Source organism: Oreochromis aureus, linkage group 12 (genome assembly GCF_013358895.1).
Source record: "Oreochromis aureus strain Israel breed Guangdong linkage group 12, ZZ_aureus, whole genome shotgun sequence".
Lineage (NCBI taxonomy): Eukaryota > Metazoa > Chordata > Actinopteri > Cichliformes > Cichlidae > Oreochromis > Oreochromis aureus.
In genome coordinates this window covers 4,969,692-4,988,075 of record NC_052953.1, presented here as the reverse complement: position 1 = coordinate 4,988,075, position 18,384 = coordinate 4,969,692, and the positions used below count along the sequence as shown (strand labels likewise).

General features: G+C 41.4%; 1 protein-coding gene across 1 annotated transcript in view; it reads left to right on the top strand.

The window, feature by feature from the left end:
* The window catches only part of bmp2k (BMP2 inducible kinase), a 59,637-nt gene that overhangs the window by 36,933 nt on the left and 4,320 nt on the right, over positions 1-18,384 (top strand). The window contains exons 6-15 of the mRNA XM_039621088.1: positions 635-716; positions 3,817-3,949; positions 4,974-5,077; positions 5,163-5,242; positions 5,435-5,583; positions 5,996-6,195; positions 6,293-6,523; positions 9,046-9,287; positions 9,609-9,775; positions 10,191-10,310. Of these exons, the coding sequence (XP_039477022.1) occupies positions 635-716; positions 3,817-3,949; positions 4,974-5,077; positions 5,163-5,242; positions 5,435-5,583; positions 5,996-6,195; positions 6,293-6,523; positions 9,046-9,287; positions 9,609-9,775; positions 10,191-10,310 (1,508 nt within the window). The remainder of the gene's footprint in view (positions 1-634; positions 717-3,816; positions 3,950-4,973; positions 5,078-5,162; positions 5,243-5,434; positions 5,584-5,995; positions 6,196-6,292; positions 6,524-9,045; positions 9,288-9,608; positions 9,776-10,190; positions 10,311-18,384) is intronic.

The following is an 18,384-nucleotide window of genomic DNA, read 5'->3' as shown; positions in this document are numbered from 1 at the left end:
CACACCCCTTTCTTTTGCAATGATGTGCTTTTGCTTTGCACTGAAAGTTGTTTGTAGTGATGAATCAGAAGAGAAAAGGTCATTTGAATGTTAAGTTCCCCTTGACTTTATCAGGCCTCTTATTGAGCCTGTTGTTTAGCTGCTTAGCTACATTTTTTGTTTTGGTTCACTGTAAGAGCCAAACATGTTGTTATGAAACCTAAAAATCCTCTCCTGTCCTACTTGATCAGTGCTAAAACAGCTGAATACAATAGTTTGATTCTAGCTACTACACATATTCAAGCTGCAGATTTCACACAGGAGGAGTCCCTGGATACGTTCCAGCCCCTCCTCCACCCCAGCATCCACCTGTAGGCTCCAGGGGATGTTTAGTAATCACTCCCCAATTTTCTGTGTGTAATACAGAGCCTAGTTGCCAAGCTCTTAACTGTATTCTGTTGTAATCACTAAATTTAAACATCAGTTGAGTGACTGAAATACACTTGATTTAAAAAAAGAAAATACAAATACTGAAAATGTGGTAGAGCAGAAATGTAAATCAGCAGTGAATGACGGGGACAAAGTTCCTAGAAGTGCTTGATTTTTGAACAGGACATGTCTTTCATCGATTACTTCCTGTTGTTGTGTTGCACAGGTACACAACCCTTTCATACCGCGCGCCGGAGATGATTAACTTGTATGCAGGAAAAGCCATCACCACTAAGGCTGATATATGGGTAAGGTCCTTCCCTGTTTGTATGTATGCTGTCTGTGTGTGTTACGCAGGCTGCAGGGCTGGTTTGGCCTGGCAGTACTCTGCCCCGACAGGTTCCTCCTCTCTCTCTTTCTCTCCCAGCTATTTGCCTCCACCAGCTCTCCAGCAGCGTTTTTCCTTCATAAAACATTGAGCAACATCAGTCGCAACAAAGCCAGAGCTCCATCTGATCTTTTCTTCCCTCCCTGCTCCCCGTCCTTTTTCATTTTGGGTCCATATGTGATTATTAGACTCAGTTAAGGGCCTTGATAGACTTGTGTGAAATGGGCCTCCGCTGTTTTGAAAGCAAGAGGCAGAGAAGCAGAAACAAGTGCTTGGAGAGGAGCCATTATTGAGGAATTGTGTAGGTTAACACTCTAAAACAGCCAAGGATGTGGCTGTTAATGGGACAACTAGTGTTTTATTTCTCAGAATGTGCAGTAAGCATCTGATTTTGTTTGAAACATTCAAAAATACCTAAAATTATCAGTAGATTGGAAAAATCTGTGGTGTCAAATCAGAAACTTTCACAAGGAATTAAAGGCGCCACACTCTTGACTAGGGATGGGTATCGTTTAGGTTTTATCCGATACCGGTACCAATCCGGTACTTTTGAAATGGTGCCGGTGCTTAAACGGTGCTCAAACCGGTGCTTAAAGAATGGAGAACACAAAATTGATCCAAAAACCTCTCATGTTCAGCTGTTTTTTTTGTAAAAAGATAACAATGTTAGCCTTTCCTGCAGCTATAGGGCATATATGGTCTCACTCTTGGCTGGAAGCAGTGCTTAAACAATGGAAAAAACACAAACTTTGTCCAAAAACCTCTCATGTTTAACTGTTTTCCACTTTTTCTTTGGTCATTTTAGCCTTTTTGGCCAGGGTGAAGGGAGTATCTGTCATCAAACAAGAAGACAGCCGCATGTAACTACGACGGTGTTTGCTAGTTCACCTTACATGCATTAATGTAATAATGTGGTTAGCGTACTCAACGTTAATTACACACGAACAACATTAAGCTACTCACACAGAGAAGAACGGCTGCTGCTGCCATCATCATCCTCATCATTTCTGCTACACTGGCAGGGTTAGGGGCCAGGACTCTACTCTTCGGGTTTTTGGGGGGATGTTGCTAACTCCAGGTCCGATAACAGGCACCACACCCGCAGTAGATGTGCACGGTGTGAGGTCTCGCAGCAAGCTATCAAACACGGCGCATTTCTTGGCTTTAAAAAAAAAACGTAAAATGATTGGCTAGAATTGGCTCAGGAAAAAAAAGCACCGAAATGTGCGCTGCTTTTCGGTCTGGTTACTACCGTTTATGTCAGAACCGGTGCCATCGTGGCACCGGACACCGGTACCCATCCCTACTCTTGACCCTGTGCTATTTGCTTACTCCATGCTACGTTAGATCTCTGGCTAGTTGTTGCCAACCCATAAACACAAAGTGGCATTAAACTGAATCGAACAGATGGGCCTGTAGATGAGCCCATTGTCACAGATACCTGATCAGGGTTTTTGAGTCAGGCTCGGAGTGATATCTGATCCAAATATCAGATTCATGCATCAATATTGTGCATCAGTAATAAAGTGATGATGATGAGATTAAGGTTGATCCTTTTACTGTGCATGTCTATAAAATACTTCCTCTCTGAATACATACTATTCAGTCAGTAGTAAGACACAGCACGGCTCATCACAGCCTGAGGAAAGTGGCTTCAGTCGGTCAGAGTTATTCAACTGATCAAATTATTTAAATCAGTATCTAAAAAAACTAAAGGTAACTATCAGACTGCATGTTAAAAGATGAACATGCTTCAAATCAGTCTCGGGTTGAAGGAAAATGCCTATTGCAGGAGTCCAAAAAACCCCCAGCTTCCTGTCAACTACCCCATGTGCTGTCACTTCCTGTTTTTGAGCCATGTGCCTGACGGTGAGCTGTGCCTCACACACATTTCTTAAGCGTTTATTCCTACTTTGTGGGGTTGTTTGGTGGTCATGCTGTCTCACTTAGATTAAGAGTTTAGTATCAGCCTGGATTAGCTTGTTAAGGAAAGTGGTGCAGACTATCATCAGACGGAGCGCTTAAAGGGAAACAGTTCCCTAATGGTGCGGCTAATTCCAAAGTCTCTTTCATCTCAAACTGCATGGTCAGCAGATATGCTGGATACTGGAGCCAAATATAGCTTAAGCTGAATATATGTTTTAGTTCAGAGCACTTTTGCATGCCGGTTTGTTTGGACAGCCATACTGCCTGCAGAGCAGACTCTGGGCCTGATTTTGTAAACGCAGTTTTTTAGCCTGTGACATGAATAAAAATATTAATTATTTTCTAATAAGGACCTGTGCACCTCTGTAGGAAGAGAAAGGAAGCCTCATTTCCAGTTTCTTGATCTATTCAGTGATTGTAGAAGTCCATTTTTCTTTTATTTTAATGTGATGAATACCAATGAGCACCATTGATAATTCTCCTGCAAACATCATCTTAGACCTCTTACAAAGACTTCTTGTATCCTTTAATGGTAATCTTGATTTGTTTTCTATTTAAGCCTTTCAGTCAATTTTATCACAAGCCACCAAATTACTGAAAACATCTTAAAGATAATTTCAGTGGTTCAGTAATTCAGCAAACATGCATTTAAAGTTTATCACTGTTGTTTGTATCTTCATTGTCTCAGGGCAAGGAGGAAAGCACCCAGGGTCTGATGGGTATTTTGGGTACTTACGGAGTTTTGCTTTAAATCCTTTGGGCTGTTTGGGCTTAGTGTGAAAAAACCTAGTATTTCTTCAGTTATAAACAAAATGTGTCTGCACCAAAAACTTCCATGGCATCCAGTGTTTAATGAAATGTTTCATCAATATTATTATTATTATTAGCTACTTTATTTTGGAAGAAAATGAAGTGGTGTTTGAATTGAAAACATGCATACACTCCTCATGCTGGGTGTTTTGGGTTTTGCGATAGAATACACACTAACAAAACTTGGGTATGATGTTGGCACTGGGACTGAGTCTCTAGCAGTGCCCACCCTCAAAGTAACTGGATACAGGTGTTTGACCAGATTGTTTGTGTTTTCTCCGCAGGCACTTGGATGCTTGTTGTACAAGCTGTGTTTCTTCGCACTTCCATTTGGGGAGAGTCAAGTCGCCATATGTGATGGAACCTTTATCGTTCCAGATAACTCCAAATTCTCCTTCAAGTTGCACTGTTTAATCAGTAAGTTGGAGTTTAACGTGTCACATGGAGCAGCTGAATACAGCTTTATAGTTATTAATAACTATCCAGAATAACTTTCATTTGTTTTTTCTGCGGTATGTGTCTTTTTTTGATTCAGTAGTTATTTAACATTATTTTGTAAACTAGCAAAATATTCTGTCTGTAATTTGTCTCCCACATTTGCAGATTATCAAAGATGAGAAAAAATGTTGTTTAAATTGGAAATCCCACATTATGGAGCTTGACTTTAGGCTTGACCGTACCAAATGTTACTTTGATGTAATTTCACAGATAAATATAAAAAATACAAAGCCAGGTTACAGTTTCCACCTTTTTAGTGCGGTTTCTTTTCCGTTGCTGTCACCCACAGAGTGATCTCTTTCAGTCTTTCAGTCTTTTTTTTTTTTTTTTTATGCATTTACCCAACTCAAGCCTGTTTGAACCAGTTGAGGACCGTCAGTCACGACAGCTTTGTTTGTGCTCAAGTTATTTCACTTCCCCAAATGTATCCTGTGGCGGAGCTTCCTTTTTAAAACACTTGACAAACAGCTCCACCAAGTGGTCGAGGGAAGGCGATACATGCCGAATACGTGTTGTTCTCCACCGGAGTTGATATAGTTAAGCTTTTTAAAAATGTATTTTTTTTAATATAAATATATTTTTAGTTTAGCTTTACTTACTTTGCAGAGTGGGTTTGCTGGTTTCTGTTTCATTCTTCTGGATTGAAAATGTTTAGTTTTAAAAGAAAAGTTTTCTCTTAATTATTATAATGTCAGGGTCAAGAATTAGGAATTCAGACAAGATAGTACAACAGCTCAATAGTGTAGTGGTGTACACAATTACCCAACAAGCAAAAGATCAGTGAACAAATGCATGAAAGTGGTTTCAAGTAGTTTTTTTTCAACTGTCTAGTTTTTACTTTTGTTTCAAGTAACTGAAACTTCCTTTTAGTTTTAGTTAACTATAGAAATCTTGCTCTTGAAGTGTATAAAGTGACCTCTTTTTTTTATTTAATCTTCTTCAGGATATATGCTCGAACCAGACCAGGAGAAGAGACCTGACATTTACCAAGTGTCCTATTTTGCCTTCAAATTAGCTGGAAAAGACTGTCCAGTGCCAAATCTCTTCGTAAGTCACAGGCATAAAACAGTCAGCATGTCCTTAGCCTTTCCTCACTGGCTTATTAAAATGAACTTCCCTGCTGTTTATCTAGAACTCTCCCATCCCGACGTCACTCCCCGAACCTCTGACAGCCAGCGAGGTCGCTGCTAAGAAGAGCTTGACGAAAGCCAGGTGCTGCTCACCGACAGTTTTATTATGTATAAACTGAAAATGGGAATGATGGATTACTTTAATCTTATGTGTTCATTTTTTATTTTATTGTTTTTTCACCTCTTGAGATCACAGCCTGTCAGCTGTTACAAGGGCACATAGTAAAGTTCTTCCTGCACATGCTGAGGGACACTTTTGCTTCCTCCTTTACAGGATCACAGACTCTGTGGGCCCAACGGAAACATCGATAGCTCCCAGACAGCGGCCAAAGGCTGCAAACAGTAATGTCCTGCCTCTCACCAACACTGTCACCCCTGTCAAGATGACCGTGCCTTCAGCACCCGTCAGCAACGGCCAGAAAGGTTTGTTAAACTTCAGTAGAATCGAATTTTTACATCTAAGAAAATGTCTTAAAGGAGTTTGTTAAGTCTTCATTTCGACAAAATACAGTACAGACTATATACACAGTATTATTTTCAAACAAACCAAAACACATTTCTTAAAATTACCGAAAATTATTTATGAGTTTGCATAAATTCCAGAACTAAATATCTTCTAAATGAGGATAATGCTGCAATGTTTTGCTCATTGCCTACATCCACAGATGAGGATGAGAATGTTGATTGACTGGTAAATCGACAGCTTCACCAGCTCAGCTCTCGTCACCATGTGATATCTGAATATATAAACCCCTAGACCTCCTGGATTCAGATTTACTTGTTATTTCCTTTTCTGGAGTCTAAAGAACAAACACTGTTCATCTGTACCTCTCAGCTCCCACTCCTGGCTCTGGGCAACCATCCATACAGTCTCAGCCTCAGCAACAGCCTCAGCCACAGGCCAGCAGTCAACAACACAGAGTCCTGCAGCAGCTACAACCTGGTGATTTGCGTCTGCAGCAGCTACAACAGCATCACCACCACCAGGCAGTGCAGCAACAACATGCAAATGCACAGCAACTCCAATACCTCCAGGTACATCACACAATGATCCCAGTTATTATGCATCAGTCATTTTTAAGCCATCACTTGGAGGCAATGTTTTCCATACTTTTTTACATTTTGATTTCAGTACCAACAGGCTGTGCAGCAGTCGCTTCAGCAGCAGCAGCAGCAGCAGCAGCAGCAGCAACAGCAGCAGGCAATGCTCCAGCAGCAGCAACAGCAGCAGGCCATGCTCCAACAACAGCAGCAGCAACAGGCCATGCTTCAGCAGCAGCAACAACAGGCCATGCTTCAGCAGCAGCAGCAGCAGCAGATGATGTATCAGCAGCAGGTTGCTCAGGCTCAGTACGCCGCCATGGTGAGTCCTTTCAGAGGTCTAGATGTGACACCAAAACCTCCAGTGATGCAATAAGATACCCTAAAGTTCGGTGACTGCATCCATAATGTTTAAAAAGGATGTTTGGGTTAATTCAACATCTTTGTTTTGTGCACCCGTGGACCACTTCCACTGCTCGTGCAGTTTCTCCTGCTGAAGAGAGCTGGGTCTCCAGCCAAGACCCAGAAACCAAACAACAGTTCAGTCACAGAAATGGCTCTGCTTTCCCAGTCTATCCACCTGTAGTCATGTAGCTCCAATGCTCAATATTTAAAAATCAAAAAGGTAATACTTGACTTGGACAGATCTCAATTTCAAATTCTCAGTTTGTTCTGGCCATATCAACAAACATGTGGCCCCTTTTGGCCTTGTGCGGCTTGGCTTATGTGGAGTCTGCTCTCGAATCGACAGCCATCAAATTGAATTTGCTTTTTGTTCAAGCGACTGAGAAAACCGTGACAGCATTTCAGAGCAGAAGACTTTATCCAAAACTGCAGTAAATAGTTTGAGCAAATGACAGCGAAACACATGGAGACACAGCGTGAAATAACACGGAGCTGAATATTTCATTTAATGTCATAATGGCCTAAATTTGCTCTCTGTTCCAAACACTGGCAGCCAGTCCTCCTCCCTCGAATCTCCTCACGTCTGTGCCAAGCAGCATTGGAAGCAGACGCTCAAACTTCCTACTGAATCTGTCCAAATATTCTGAAAACTAGTATTTACTGAATCAAACACACAAACACAGGTCCTCCAAATGTGCACTGTAAGGGCGGCGCAATTTTTAGTCTGTTTCCCACCGAACGCGTACCATCTGTTTTATTTCAGAGGCAATCTGGTCTGAGCGAAGCCACGAGGGGATCGAACAGAGGGTGAAATGGAGCAGTTTTATCTATGTTGCGTTCTGACATATGAAGCGGTTCATATTCAGGGGAAGAGGCGAGTGCTCAGAATTACTGTTCTTATTCCCAAGATACCTGCTTAGTGTTTAAAAAGCGGCATTTCCACACCGATCTTAGACCTGCTCCTTATTGTGAGGAAGACGCATTGCACATTTGTAATATGGTTTAATGACATTGGATCAGTTTCATTTGTTCGGTACTTTAAATGCACAACAGCAGTGTGAAAAAAATGCTTTACAAACTTGGAGAGTAGAGAAAATCTTGGATGACTAGAAGATTCAGAGAAAAAGCAACAGGTAAACCATAAACTGTATTTAAAAATGTTCTAAATTTCACTCACTTCATCATCTTTTGCAGAATTTATTTTATATACTACTCAAACAAATTAAAGGAACACTTTGGAAACGCATCAGATTGCAATGGGGGAACAAATTATGCTAGATATCTGCACTGATATGGACTGGGTAAAAGACTGCCACATCATTTTATAGAACTTAAAATTATTAACCTGCAGAGCCCTGAATTCAAAGACGCACTGAAAATCAGTGAAAAACTGATACACCAGACTGGTCCGTTTTGCCAAAATTTCATTGCAGCAACTTAAAAAGGTACTTTGCCCCTGTGCGCTTGTTTGCATGCTCTTAATGAGACGATGGATGGTGTCCTCCGGGATCTCTTCCCAGATCATGAGTGATCAGATGACCCTAAACATGAAGACCCAGGGGTTTTCTATTGGATTTAGGTCAGGCGAGCGTTAAGGGACAGTCAGTGTTATCAATTCCTTCATCCTCCAAGCATTGTTGGACCCACTGCTCCAGCATAGGGTTTGACTGTGGGTCCAAGGCTTTCATCCTCATACCTTCTGGCAGTTAGGGTGCCTATCCTGTAGAGGTCTGTGCATCCCTACATGGATATCCCTTCCCAGACCATCACTGACCATAGCACCAAACTGTTCATGCTGAACGATGTTACATGCAGCATGGCGTTCTTCACGGCTTCTCCAGACCCCTTCACATCTGTCACATGTGCTCAGGGTGAACCTGCTCTCTTCTGTGAAAAGCACAGGGTGCCAGTGGTGGACCTGCCAACCTCGTGAAGTCTCTTTTTGGTTGTTTGGTCAGAAAGATTCACACCAGTGACCTTCTGTAGGGTTCTGGCAGTGTTCATCCTGTTCCACCTTGTACAAAGAAGTAGATACCGGCCCTGCTGATGAGTTAAGGGCCTTCTCTGGCCCTGTCCAGCTCTCCTAAAATAACTGTCTCCTGGAATCTCCCACGTGATCTCGAGACTAGTGCAGTTGATCAGATCAATATCCCAGAACTTTAACTGACTTTAGCACCTTGTTTCGCACTCTCTGATTGGCCAGAAAATTGATCTGTTAGCCATATTTTGAGTTAGTCGTTATTAGTTGATGTGTTCAGTTTGGTGTTCGATGTGCTGTTTGACTTTCATTCCCTCATCCCTCCCCTCCACCGTGTCCCCAGCTTTCCAAATCCAGAACTGGTTTCTAACAACATTTCATCATCATAATGCGCCATGAAATCAATGGTCCGTCCCTCATTCCCTTCCCCCCTTCTTCTCCCTCTCTTCCTTCCCTAACAGCTGCAACAGTACCAACAGGCTTTTGTCCAGCAACAACAGCAGCATCAGCAACATCATCAACAACATCCACAGCAGCAGCAGCATCATCCTGCTCAGCAGCCTCTCCCCTATATGTCTTCCCCTCTTGAGTTCCAGATCCCTCTGGGTTCCTACAATGCGACCACACCCACCACAGGAACTGGAGCTGGTACTGGCCAGATGGGGGGGCCATCTCCTGTGGATCCCTCATACACTAACCCCAGGTAATGTCCTCTGTCCTTTGAATCTGTTTGTGGAAGTGAAATTAGATTGCTTCCCTTCTACATGTGAAAGTATTTCCCTTCTTTCCATTTTTAAGCATGTAGAAAGTTTTTATGTGATGTGAAAATGGGATTTAAATTAAACATCTGTATGTTAAAGATGGATGCAAGCACCGTGACCTCAGCCATTTCTTCTCACTTCAGCATTGGGTTTTTTCAGTCCCATCGATTGTTTGGAAAACGCACGCAGTTTATGAAGACTTAGAAATATCTAATTGATATTGTCTCTAATGTGGTCTGTTTGCTGTCCTCTCTCTGCCGTAGGAACCCTCTGCTGTCCACAGATGGGGTCACCCCACCTTTGCAGAGCTGCAGCAGTGCAGTCAGCAACCCTCCCGATATGTCAGGCTGGAACCCTTTCGGAGAGGACAACTTTTCTAAATTGACCGAGGAGGAGCTGCTTGACCGGGAATTTGACATGCTCAGAGCAAGCAAGTGAACTCTAATGTTTTAATTCTTTTGTAATTTCAAGAAAAGAAAGAAAAGAGGTGATTGTTTGAAAAGTGTTGCCATAGACGGAGAAATTTTCTGTAAACATTTCAGTTCCTCGTGAATGTCTTTTTCAGATGAAGGGAAAAATCTGGCACGTGAACCACATGATTGTGTATCACCGTGTTTATTTAGCTTTTTAACCAGATGGAGAATAAACATTTTTCTGTTGTTAAAATAGCAGATTTTGGGCATTGTGCTCTTACTGAGTGTATTCTCAGAGCTGTGGGAGTCTGTACATATTTGAGGGAACATTTATCAGTAACACCCACAATCATATGCAACAATATTTAATTTCAAAACTACTTCTATCACCTCGTAGCTGTAGATGATCTAATTGTGATCTTTTATGTACAGAGAAGCCAGTGGAGAGGACAACGAGCGTGGAAACTGACCGACCGCCGCCTGCTGCCTCCGCAGCCAAGCCCCTTCCTCCAGAGGATCTCTTCGGCTCAGTCCCATTTGTGGCCAACGCAGGCAAGTCTTAGAGGAGTCTCTACCGTGAGGACCCAACACTGTGGAGCCACCTGCCCCCCCCAGTCTGTCCTCTTCCTGCCCTCCCCCATCCCAGTCTTCTCCCCTCACCTGACCTCTGGTCAGAAGCTCCTATGCCACAAGGACCCAGCAGTGGGCCATTTAAAACCAATGATCAGTCAGATTTGTGTTGTTTCCTAATGTTAGTTGGAAGATTTAGATGCACCTATGCTGTCATTATGAATCATATTATTAATAATAATGATAATAATGATTAAAAAAAGTGAATTGCAGCTTTTGCTCCTCTGTGGTTAAAATAGGAAGCGAAGGAGTAGCAGGTGTGTTGGTGCATTCAGTGCAGTGAAGTTTAACAGAGGGCTTATTAATGAAAATATAATGTCCCGTTGGAACAAACCTTTATGCAAGTCAGATGGAAGTCCACTCATAAACACGTCTCTCTCCACATGGCTGGAGCAAGGTACTAACACAGAATAGTCAGAGGTATATGCTCATTGTGAGGCACTTTGGATTAAATTACACTTTGAATAAAAGTGCATTAAAAAAAAAAAAAAAAAAAAAAAAGTTTGGTGAGAAGCAAAAACTTCTGTGTCCAGCTTGGACAAGAGCTGGATGAAACTGCTGTTTAAAAGCAATATGAAATGTCACATAGTCGGTACTACAAAGGGCTGAGTGATGTTTAAATGTCAGTTATTTAGTTTCTGACTGGTGAATAAATAAATACAAAGGCCATCTAATTAAAAGAATTTCAGGAGTCATACGAATATTTTTTTCTTCATGGTGTTAAATTTTGAAGCAAATTCATTTTAGCACCATTTGAATTTAACAGTATTACAGTTGTCTTAATAAAGCGGGTTATTCGGTGTTCAGCCAAACGCTTGAGCTACTTTCGGACCTTTGCAGTTCCTCTGACTCTGACAGGAAGTCGCACCTTTCTGTATGTCTGCACTTCAGGAATGAGGCCATAAAGTTCACAGACAACTCCAGCACAAGAGGAGCCTTTAGTGACGTTGGTGTTTGCTGTGGCAGCACTGACAGCTTGCATATTTACAGATAAATACAATAAAATTTGCTCTAAAATTGTTGAAGTCCAGGCTTTAAGAATGTGATTTGGACTCATCAGGTCAAATATTGTTATTTTTCTGACTTCAGAGCCAAGTTGGAGTGTTTGCGTGGTTTGCTAATAAAATGGAAAAGAGCTAAATAACGGTTTTCAGGTATTACCTCTGTGCTAATCAATAAACTGTACCTAATACCTCTTATTTTGTTTGAGCTGCTCTTTAAGGTGGAACAAATCAAAGAAATTAACAGCTTTCAAGAAACAACTGTAATGCTCCTATCCTAATGGTGTTATTAAATTTAACCTAAAAGGGAGAAGTCTTTTTGGCATGAAGTCGGTGTCAGTGTATTTTCACGTTTACCAGTTGGAGTTCTTTGACGTAGTCGTAGTTGTCATCACTGTGAAGTCCAGCTGCGTTCCTGGGAAGATCCATAGATTTAAACCAGACCTGTACATCAAGGAGTCACTCACAGTGAGGCAATAAAGGACATTATTACTGCATAGTAAATTACAACCCTCCACAGCTCCTTCCTCGGTCTGTCTTTTCCAAATTTTCTCAGTTTTCATCAGAAAGGAACTAAAAAGCTCTGATCGTTGGAACTCTTTGGTCCGAAAGCGTCTGTTTTACTTGCAGCTTTGTAAACATGTTTTATTTTGCATAATTTACCATATCGGAGAGTTGGTGCTATATATTTGGTGTTGGGGACTAATCAAACATGTAGCTGAGATGATCTCACACCCATCTTTCAGCTCCTGTATTATTACGATGTCTGTTGAACCATCACTCAGCCCTGGTACTAACAAACTCCACTTTGAGGAGGGGGGAAAAAAGCAAACTTGAACTTCCAAAGTTATGGCTCGTCGCCGTTTGTTTACATGACGATACTGTCGCCCCTGCAAAGATTCCTCACACGTTGCACGATAGTTTTTCCGAAGCCTCAAATGTTCTTCACATGTGGAGTGTGCACTTTACTGTGGAGGCCGACGTCATAACCTGATTTGGCTTCATTAACCGGTCAGACTGCTTGTGGTTCACCCCCTCCCCTCCTCCCCTAACACAGATCACAGCCTTGTTAAAGCAATGTGAATATCTGAGCGCAGTATTTCTACATTTATCACATCGGTGGCAGCAATAAGCTTCTGTGCCTCTGTACTCTTCCTGCTCCTTAAATGTGAATTGATAAATGTTTTGATAGGTGATTTAGACACGCTGTTTATAATTAATGGAATATATTTAATGATTAATCCTGAAACACTTTATTTTCTAAGGGAGAGTGAGTGTTTTTTCTTTGCTCTCTCTCTACAGTAAATTCATCTCAAACACGCAGGCTTAATGCAAATCCAGCTTAGAGTAGATTAAGACAAGATAACAATGCAATATAACCCTATAAGCACTTGAATGTAAGTGTGGAAATATTTTATCGTCTTCACTTATTACTTAAGGAATATAAAAATCTATACAAGTTCAAATTGGATAAAACGAAAAACCAAAAAAGAAGCCAAAAAAAATTAAAGGGACTTTTGTACCGAGCTGATGCAGAAAGGTCAAACCCACTTTGTTGGGACTCATTCCTTCAGGCTGGCATGAAAAAATTTGCAGCAAATTTTGGAGCAGCCTCTTCGCTCATGTGTTTGTGCCATCGGTTAGTTTAGCGGTTTTGTTTTGTTTCTTTAAAGGCCGCTGCTGACTTTAAAAACCGTATCGGGTCAGGTTTTATTTTCCGTGATTTGATATCGGGCTCCAGCTCCACCTGCTGGTCCACTGCAGCTCTGCTTCTGAGCGTTAAACCCTAATAAATATCCAGTTTGTGATTTAAGTGTTTCTGGTGTTGGCGACTCGTACTTGTTGCGTCAGGCAGGTCATACCTGCTGCCAGACGGTGGAGAAGTTCATTTTAATCCTCTTTGATGACCAACATAGCTGACAGTATTTTTTTTATTTATTTTTTTTTTTTACAAAGGAACTACATTTTATAAAAAGACTAGTGTGCTGGTTTACTTTACAGGAAATTCCATAAAATCTAACTTTAAACCTATCAAGCACAGATAACAGGGTGCCCGTCATAACCCTTAAAGATCTCTGAGTAACTTTAAGAGTTCTAATCAGAAAATGTGTTATTGGCCTTCCCCGTGCCCGATGTCACGGCGGATTACGACATGTTATAGGTAATCTTAACCTTTAAGTAACTGTGCTAATTTATCCGCTTCCTTTATCCGTGACAGATTTACTCAGTGTTTTCATGCAGTTAATTTACCTGCTTAGAAAATTATAGTGGATACAAAAACTTGTATGGTTAATGAAAGGATGTGGGGTTTTTTCTTTCTTTGCCACAACAACGGACCAAAAAAGTGATAAAAGTAGATCCCACTCATATAAAGGATGACGGTTTTTATAGGGAGCTCGACTTGACTCTAACTTTCGTTATTGTTTTAATTGTTTTATGTTGAATACAGCTGGCTGATGGCACGTTCTCTTGTTTAAATGTTGAATTCTTATTTTTGGTCAAAAATGGAGGAAATTTTGATTTATTCTTTTTTTTTTTTTTTGTTTTATTCTTTCTTTTTATACATATTTGAATCCATACAATCCTAAAGGGCTGTATGTTTGTTGATCCTCACTGTGCTGCTGTTTATCCGCCTTAGGGCAGCAAGTGAGCGTTTTCCTTGGCACTCATCTGTGCACACCTGAACCATATCACATTGTAATGAATATAGTCGCTGGTAATTTGTGTTTAGCTGAAGGTAAGTTTGGAGTTAAAGCTGCTTGATGCTTCTGTTCCACCTCATTTTCCGCTCATATCACTGCCTGCCTTTACTGGGGCCTTTTTTGGAAAAACTGCTTCATTTAAGTTTTTTTTTTGTTGTTGTTGTTGTTTTTGTTTTTATTATTTTTAATTATTTTATTATTTTCATTTTTCATTTAGTGAGACAGCCATTCTCAGAAACATCTTGTTCATGTGTATTGGTGGATGGGTCTCTAGCTCGGACAGGTGAACCATCAGAGCCAAAAACAAGTGAAAGGGACAGCCAGTGTTATTAATGCACTTTATTTTATTTTGAAAGTGCAGTGAAATAGGAAGTACTGTCCCAGGATCTGTAGGATGATGATGTTTTATATTGTTTACATTTGCAACTTTTCTGTGCTCTTTCCTCTCTGTCTCGGGGCGTTTCCCCCCTTTGTTACTATATTTTTGTTTTATTTTTTGTTAGCCTTAAATCATGCAGATGTGTTAGGAAGCCTCCAATAAGATGACTTAAACTATTGGACTTTTTTTTTAAACTTTAATTTTCATTAGAAGTGTTGGAAAAATGTCACAGCTCTTCAGCTTTAGTTGACTCCAGCAGCTCCTGGTACCTCTCCTGCAGAAAGACAACAACCTATAGATCAGTAGTCTTCTTGTTTTTGCAGCAGACTATGTAAAAGGTCCTGTATCATACTGTGAGTGTGAATGTACTTCTTTATAGAATGTTACTGATGAATAAAAAAATCCAAAATCAATACTCACTTTGGTTCCTTTTTTATCCTTAAAGAGAATCTTAGTCTTTCCACCACTACACCACGAGCAAGATGTTCCTGATGTTAGGATGGCTGTCTTAAGTGTCGCCCCGTCCAGCTCGAACTGAAACCTGAGCATGTTTGAGATGCTGTGCAACAGCTGGTTGGCAAAACGAGAGTGTGAAACAGAAACGGAAGCAGCGACGCATGCATCCTTCACTCGCTTGGTTAAGGGTGCATTTCTGCAAACTTTAGCAACAAAGACATTTTCAAGTCTCTTACATGCATTTTGGCTCCAGTTCTTCTGTTAAATCGGTGAATCTTCCATATAAAGGGGTAGATGTGAATCTGATTTTGCCCCTATGCCTAGTCAGCTGGAAACCTGATGGAGATTAAAGCTCTGAACATGATGAGTTCAGCGTGGTTAATCCTCGTTTGCAGGTTTAGTTCTGGACGAACTTTGTGTTTCATGTTCTCGTCATTTCCTTCTGTGGTGGAATTTTGACCATATTTGTATATCCGCCTATCAGGATGCTGTATGTGAGTAAAACTCTTATACTGCAAAGAAATACCAAAGAGGCTTTGAATATGCTGCAGTTCACGATGGATGATCCAGCAGTGCACATGCACTCTCTCATTTGTCAATCAAGCCCCCTTTCTCATTATGTCGTAGCCCCTCCTACCAGAGATGCGAGGAAGGAGTTGAGACCACAGGTGTATTAGCTATTATTATAACTCACTGAAGTTCCTCCGTCCCAGCCCTGATTCTGTGGTTTGGAAGAACCCAGAAAGGGTTCTGACAGCGATGATGATTTAGATCTCACAGGCCTGAAGCCATGTCAATTAAATACGACACGTCGCACAACTGATTCATAAAATGTTTTTTTTTCCTTAATTTTATTACTTAAGGTGTAACAGGTGCTGATCGTGTTTTCTGTTTAGGGTCAATTTTAATTCGGCGTGATGCAAAGTGATGAGTTGCACAAACAAGTTTTCATCTTGAATGACTGAAACAACATCAAAAGGAGAAGTTTTGTATATTCCAGCTGTGAGGCACACCTGTACAAACACTTCTGCAAAGGATGCACCTGTTCATCCTCCTACAGCCTCCTCTCCTCCCTCATCTAAATGCATTTAGGAATCAACACGGTGTACTGGATAGAGGAGGCGTTCCAGACCATCCAGCAGCTACAGTTTTACAGACGCGTCCCTCTCCAAAATCGTTAACCTGAACCCTGCAGGATAAAATGTAATGTGGGCGTTCCCGTTTGGCTCGCCGTCGCTCGGTTCACCTCTCAGCGGCCTCGTCAAATCAATCTGTGCTCGGCGGTGGTTGTTCGGCGAGGGAACAGACTTCTGTAAGCCCCTGCTGCTCTCGTTCATTTCTAACAGATTTTTATCTCCCGTCACACAAGAGAACAATCACACGCATGTTTTCGCCACTTATTTGTATCTTTAAGAGATCAGACGCAGCCTGTAATCCTTCAGAATCTCCCCCCACCCCACCGGAGGAACACTGACAAAACAAATCCGCGTGGCTCTGACATCTTCTCTCATGATTAAAGATGTTTCTATTGTTTGGCGGGATCGCCTCGTTCCGGGAGGTGAGCATGATTACAAGTTCTAATCCGGGTGGGCCGAGCAGATGCAGAGCAGCTCGGACTTCTTATCTTTGAGTGCTGCCTTGTTTGATTTATCGGCAGCAAAGCTTTTGGCTGATCCGCCGTCACGTCCTGCCAGTTTGGACGCTTGGTTTCCATTTTCATGTTCGCAGCAGGGGGTCGTTCTCTTCTTCTCTTTTTCCCAGCGTTCCTCTAATAGGGAACAATGAATTGGCTCATTGTATATGGCACCGTTTATCTTCAATACAATTGGAGACTATCCACTCGCTAATTAGGATAATTTCTAAGTTGCCATTATGCAAATCTCTTGGACATAAATTTACACACTGAAGGCAGAAATTTTTCCTCCAAATGCCAAAATACATGTAAGAATTTCCAAAAATGCAGAGTTTAAATAAGAGAACAAAGCTTCCTTTTTCAAGTCTAAAGGGATGCTCGCAGCTTAAATCTCTAAACTTTAAAAGTAATTCTGTGAATCTTGAAAAGCTGCTCGTCTTATTTCCCCGGCCTCTAAGCTCGCTCTTCATATGGCAGGATCAGACATAAGAAGTCGGAGCAGCTTTTAGACCATATTGACTTTTGCGATTGCACTTCTGCTTCAGTATAAGGCAAAGTTTTGGGCAGTTGTTTGTGTGGGGAAGTTGGCGTATAAGCAGAGTAATCCTGGGTAGTGCCTCCATAATACAGCGGTCAAAGAGGCAGCGGGAGGCATCAGGACTCGATCTGTCACTCATCACTGACTTTTGATATTAGTAGCAAAATTGAGTGAATCAGTTGTTTCACAAAAACCACAATCAGTTTTCACCCATTTGGACACAATTTAACAGTTTTCCTGCAAAATTCAAAATGCGTTCACACTGTGATTCAGGTGTAATGTGGACAACAGGAGGCAGAGCTCAAACACCAGTGCAGCACAGACTTGAGCTCTTAAACAAGACGGCTCTGATATCAGCCGTTCAGAGGGCACAGCCAGCCAGAGTGAGCTGAAGGTTGGTACCAACGATGGATGGAAGCAGTCTGAGAGGCGGCGGACGAAGACGAGAAGGAAAGATCGATTTCACACCAAAATAGTTTTTCTACATAGAAGTGAAATGAAAAGGAGGAACTGTAGAGCATTAGACTCAGACTGCCTGAGTGTCACTCATACAAGTGACTCATTCCATGTTTTCATGTGTTCAGCTTAACCTTAAAATGATGTTTGATAAGAAAAATGTGAAACTGGACTCCAACCAGAGCACCTCGGCATTTACAACAAATTCAGGAGATAATCTACATGAAATTTTAACAGCTGGCTCATTTAAGCTCAGTTTTTTAAAACTTCAACCACTCCAAGACACGGGTAAAAACTATGAATTTCCCTTTGGGATCAATAAAGTTATTACGAGTCGCAGCCAAAATATTTTGTGTTGTAGAGGAGCAAACTGGCATTGAGACCCTGGATGTCTGCTCTGTGGACATCTGTGGAATTCACTGGGTAAAACATTTAGGGGTCTCGACACCATGTGGGATGGATGCTGCTCAGTATGAGTCGGATTATATGAAAAAATCTTTGATGACCTGCGTTTTGATACCAGCCTCGTCTTCTACCTGCGAGTCCTCCTGAGTCAAAATGATTTTCTAATATAAGCATGTTAAACCTGCTGTCAGCTGGGAGACGTCACTGATTTTCCATAAAATAGCTCTTTTATGTTAACGTTGCACAGGAGTTTTGGGGGGATTGGTCCATCTGATTTCTTTCTTTGTTTTTGTAACACTACAGTCTAGATACACGAGTAGCAAAGACTTGAGTTACACGTCCTGCAGTGTTATTATTCTGACTGGTTTTGTGTGATCTGAAGTCATTGCAGGTTTGTGAGGTTTTCTAAATGAAAAATTGAGTTTT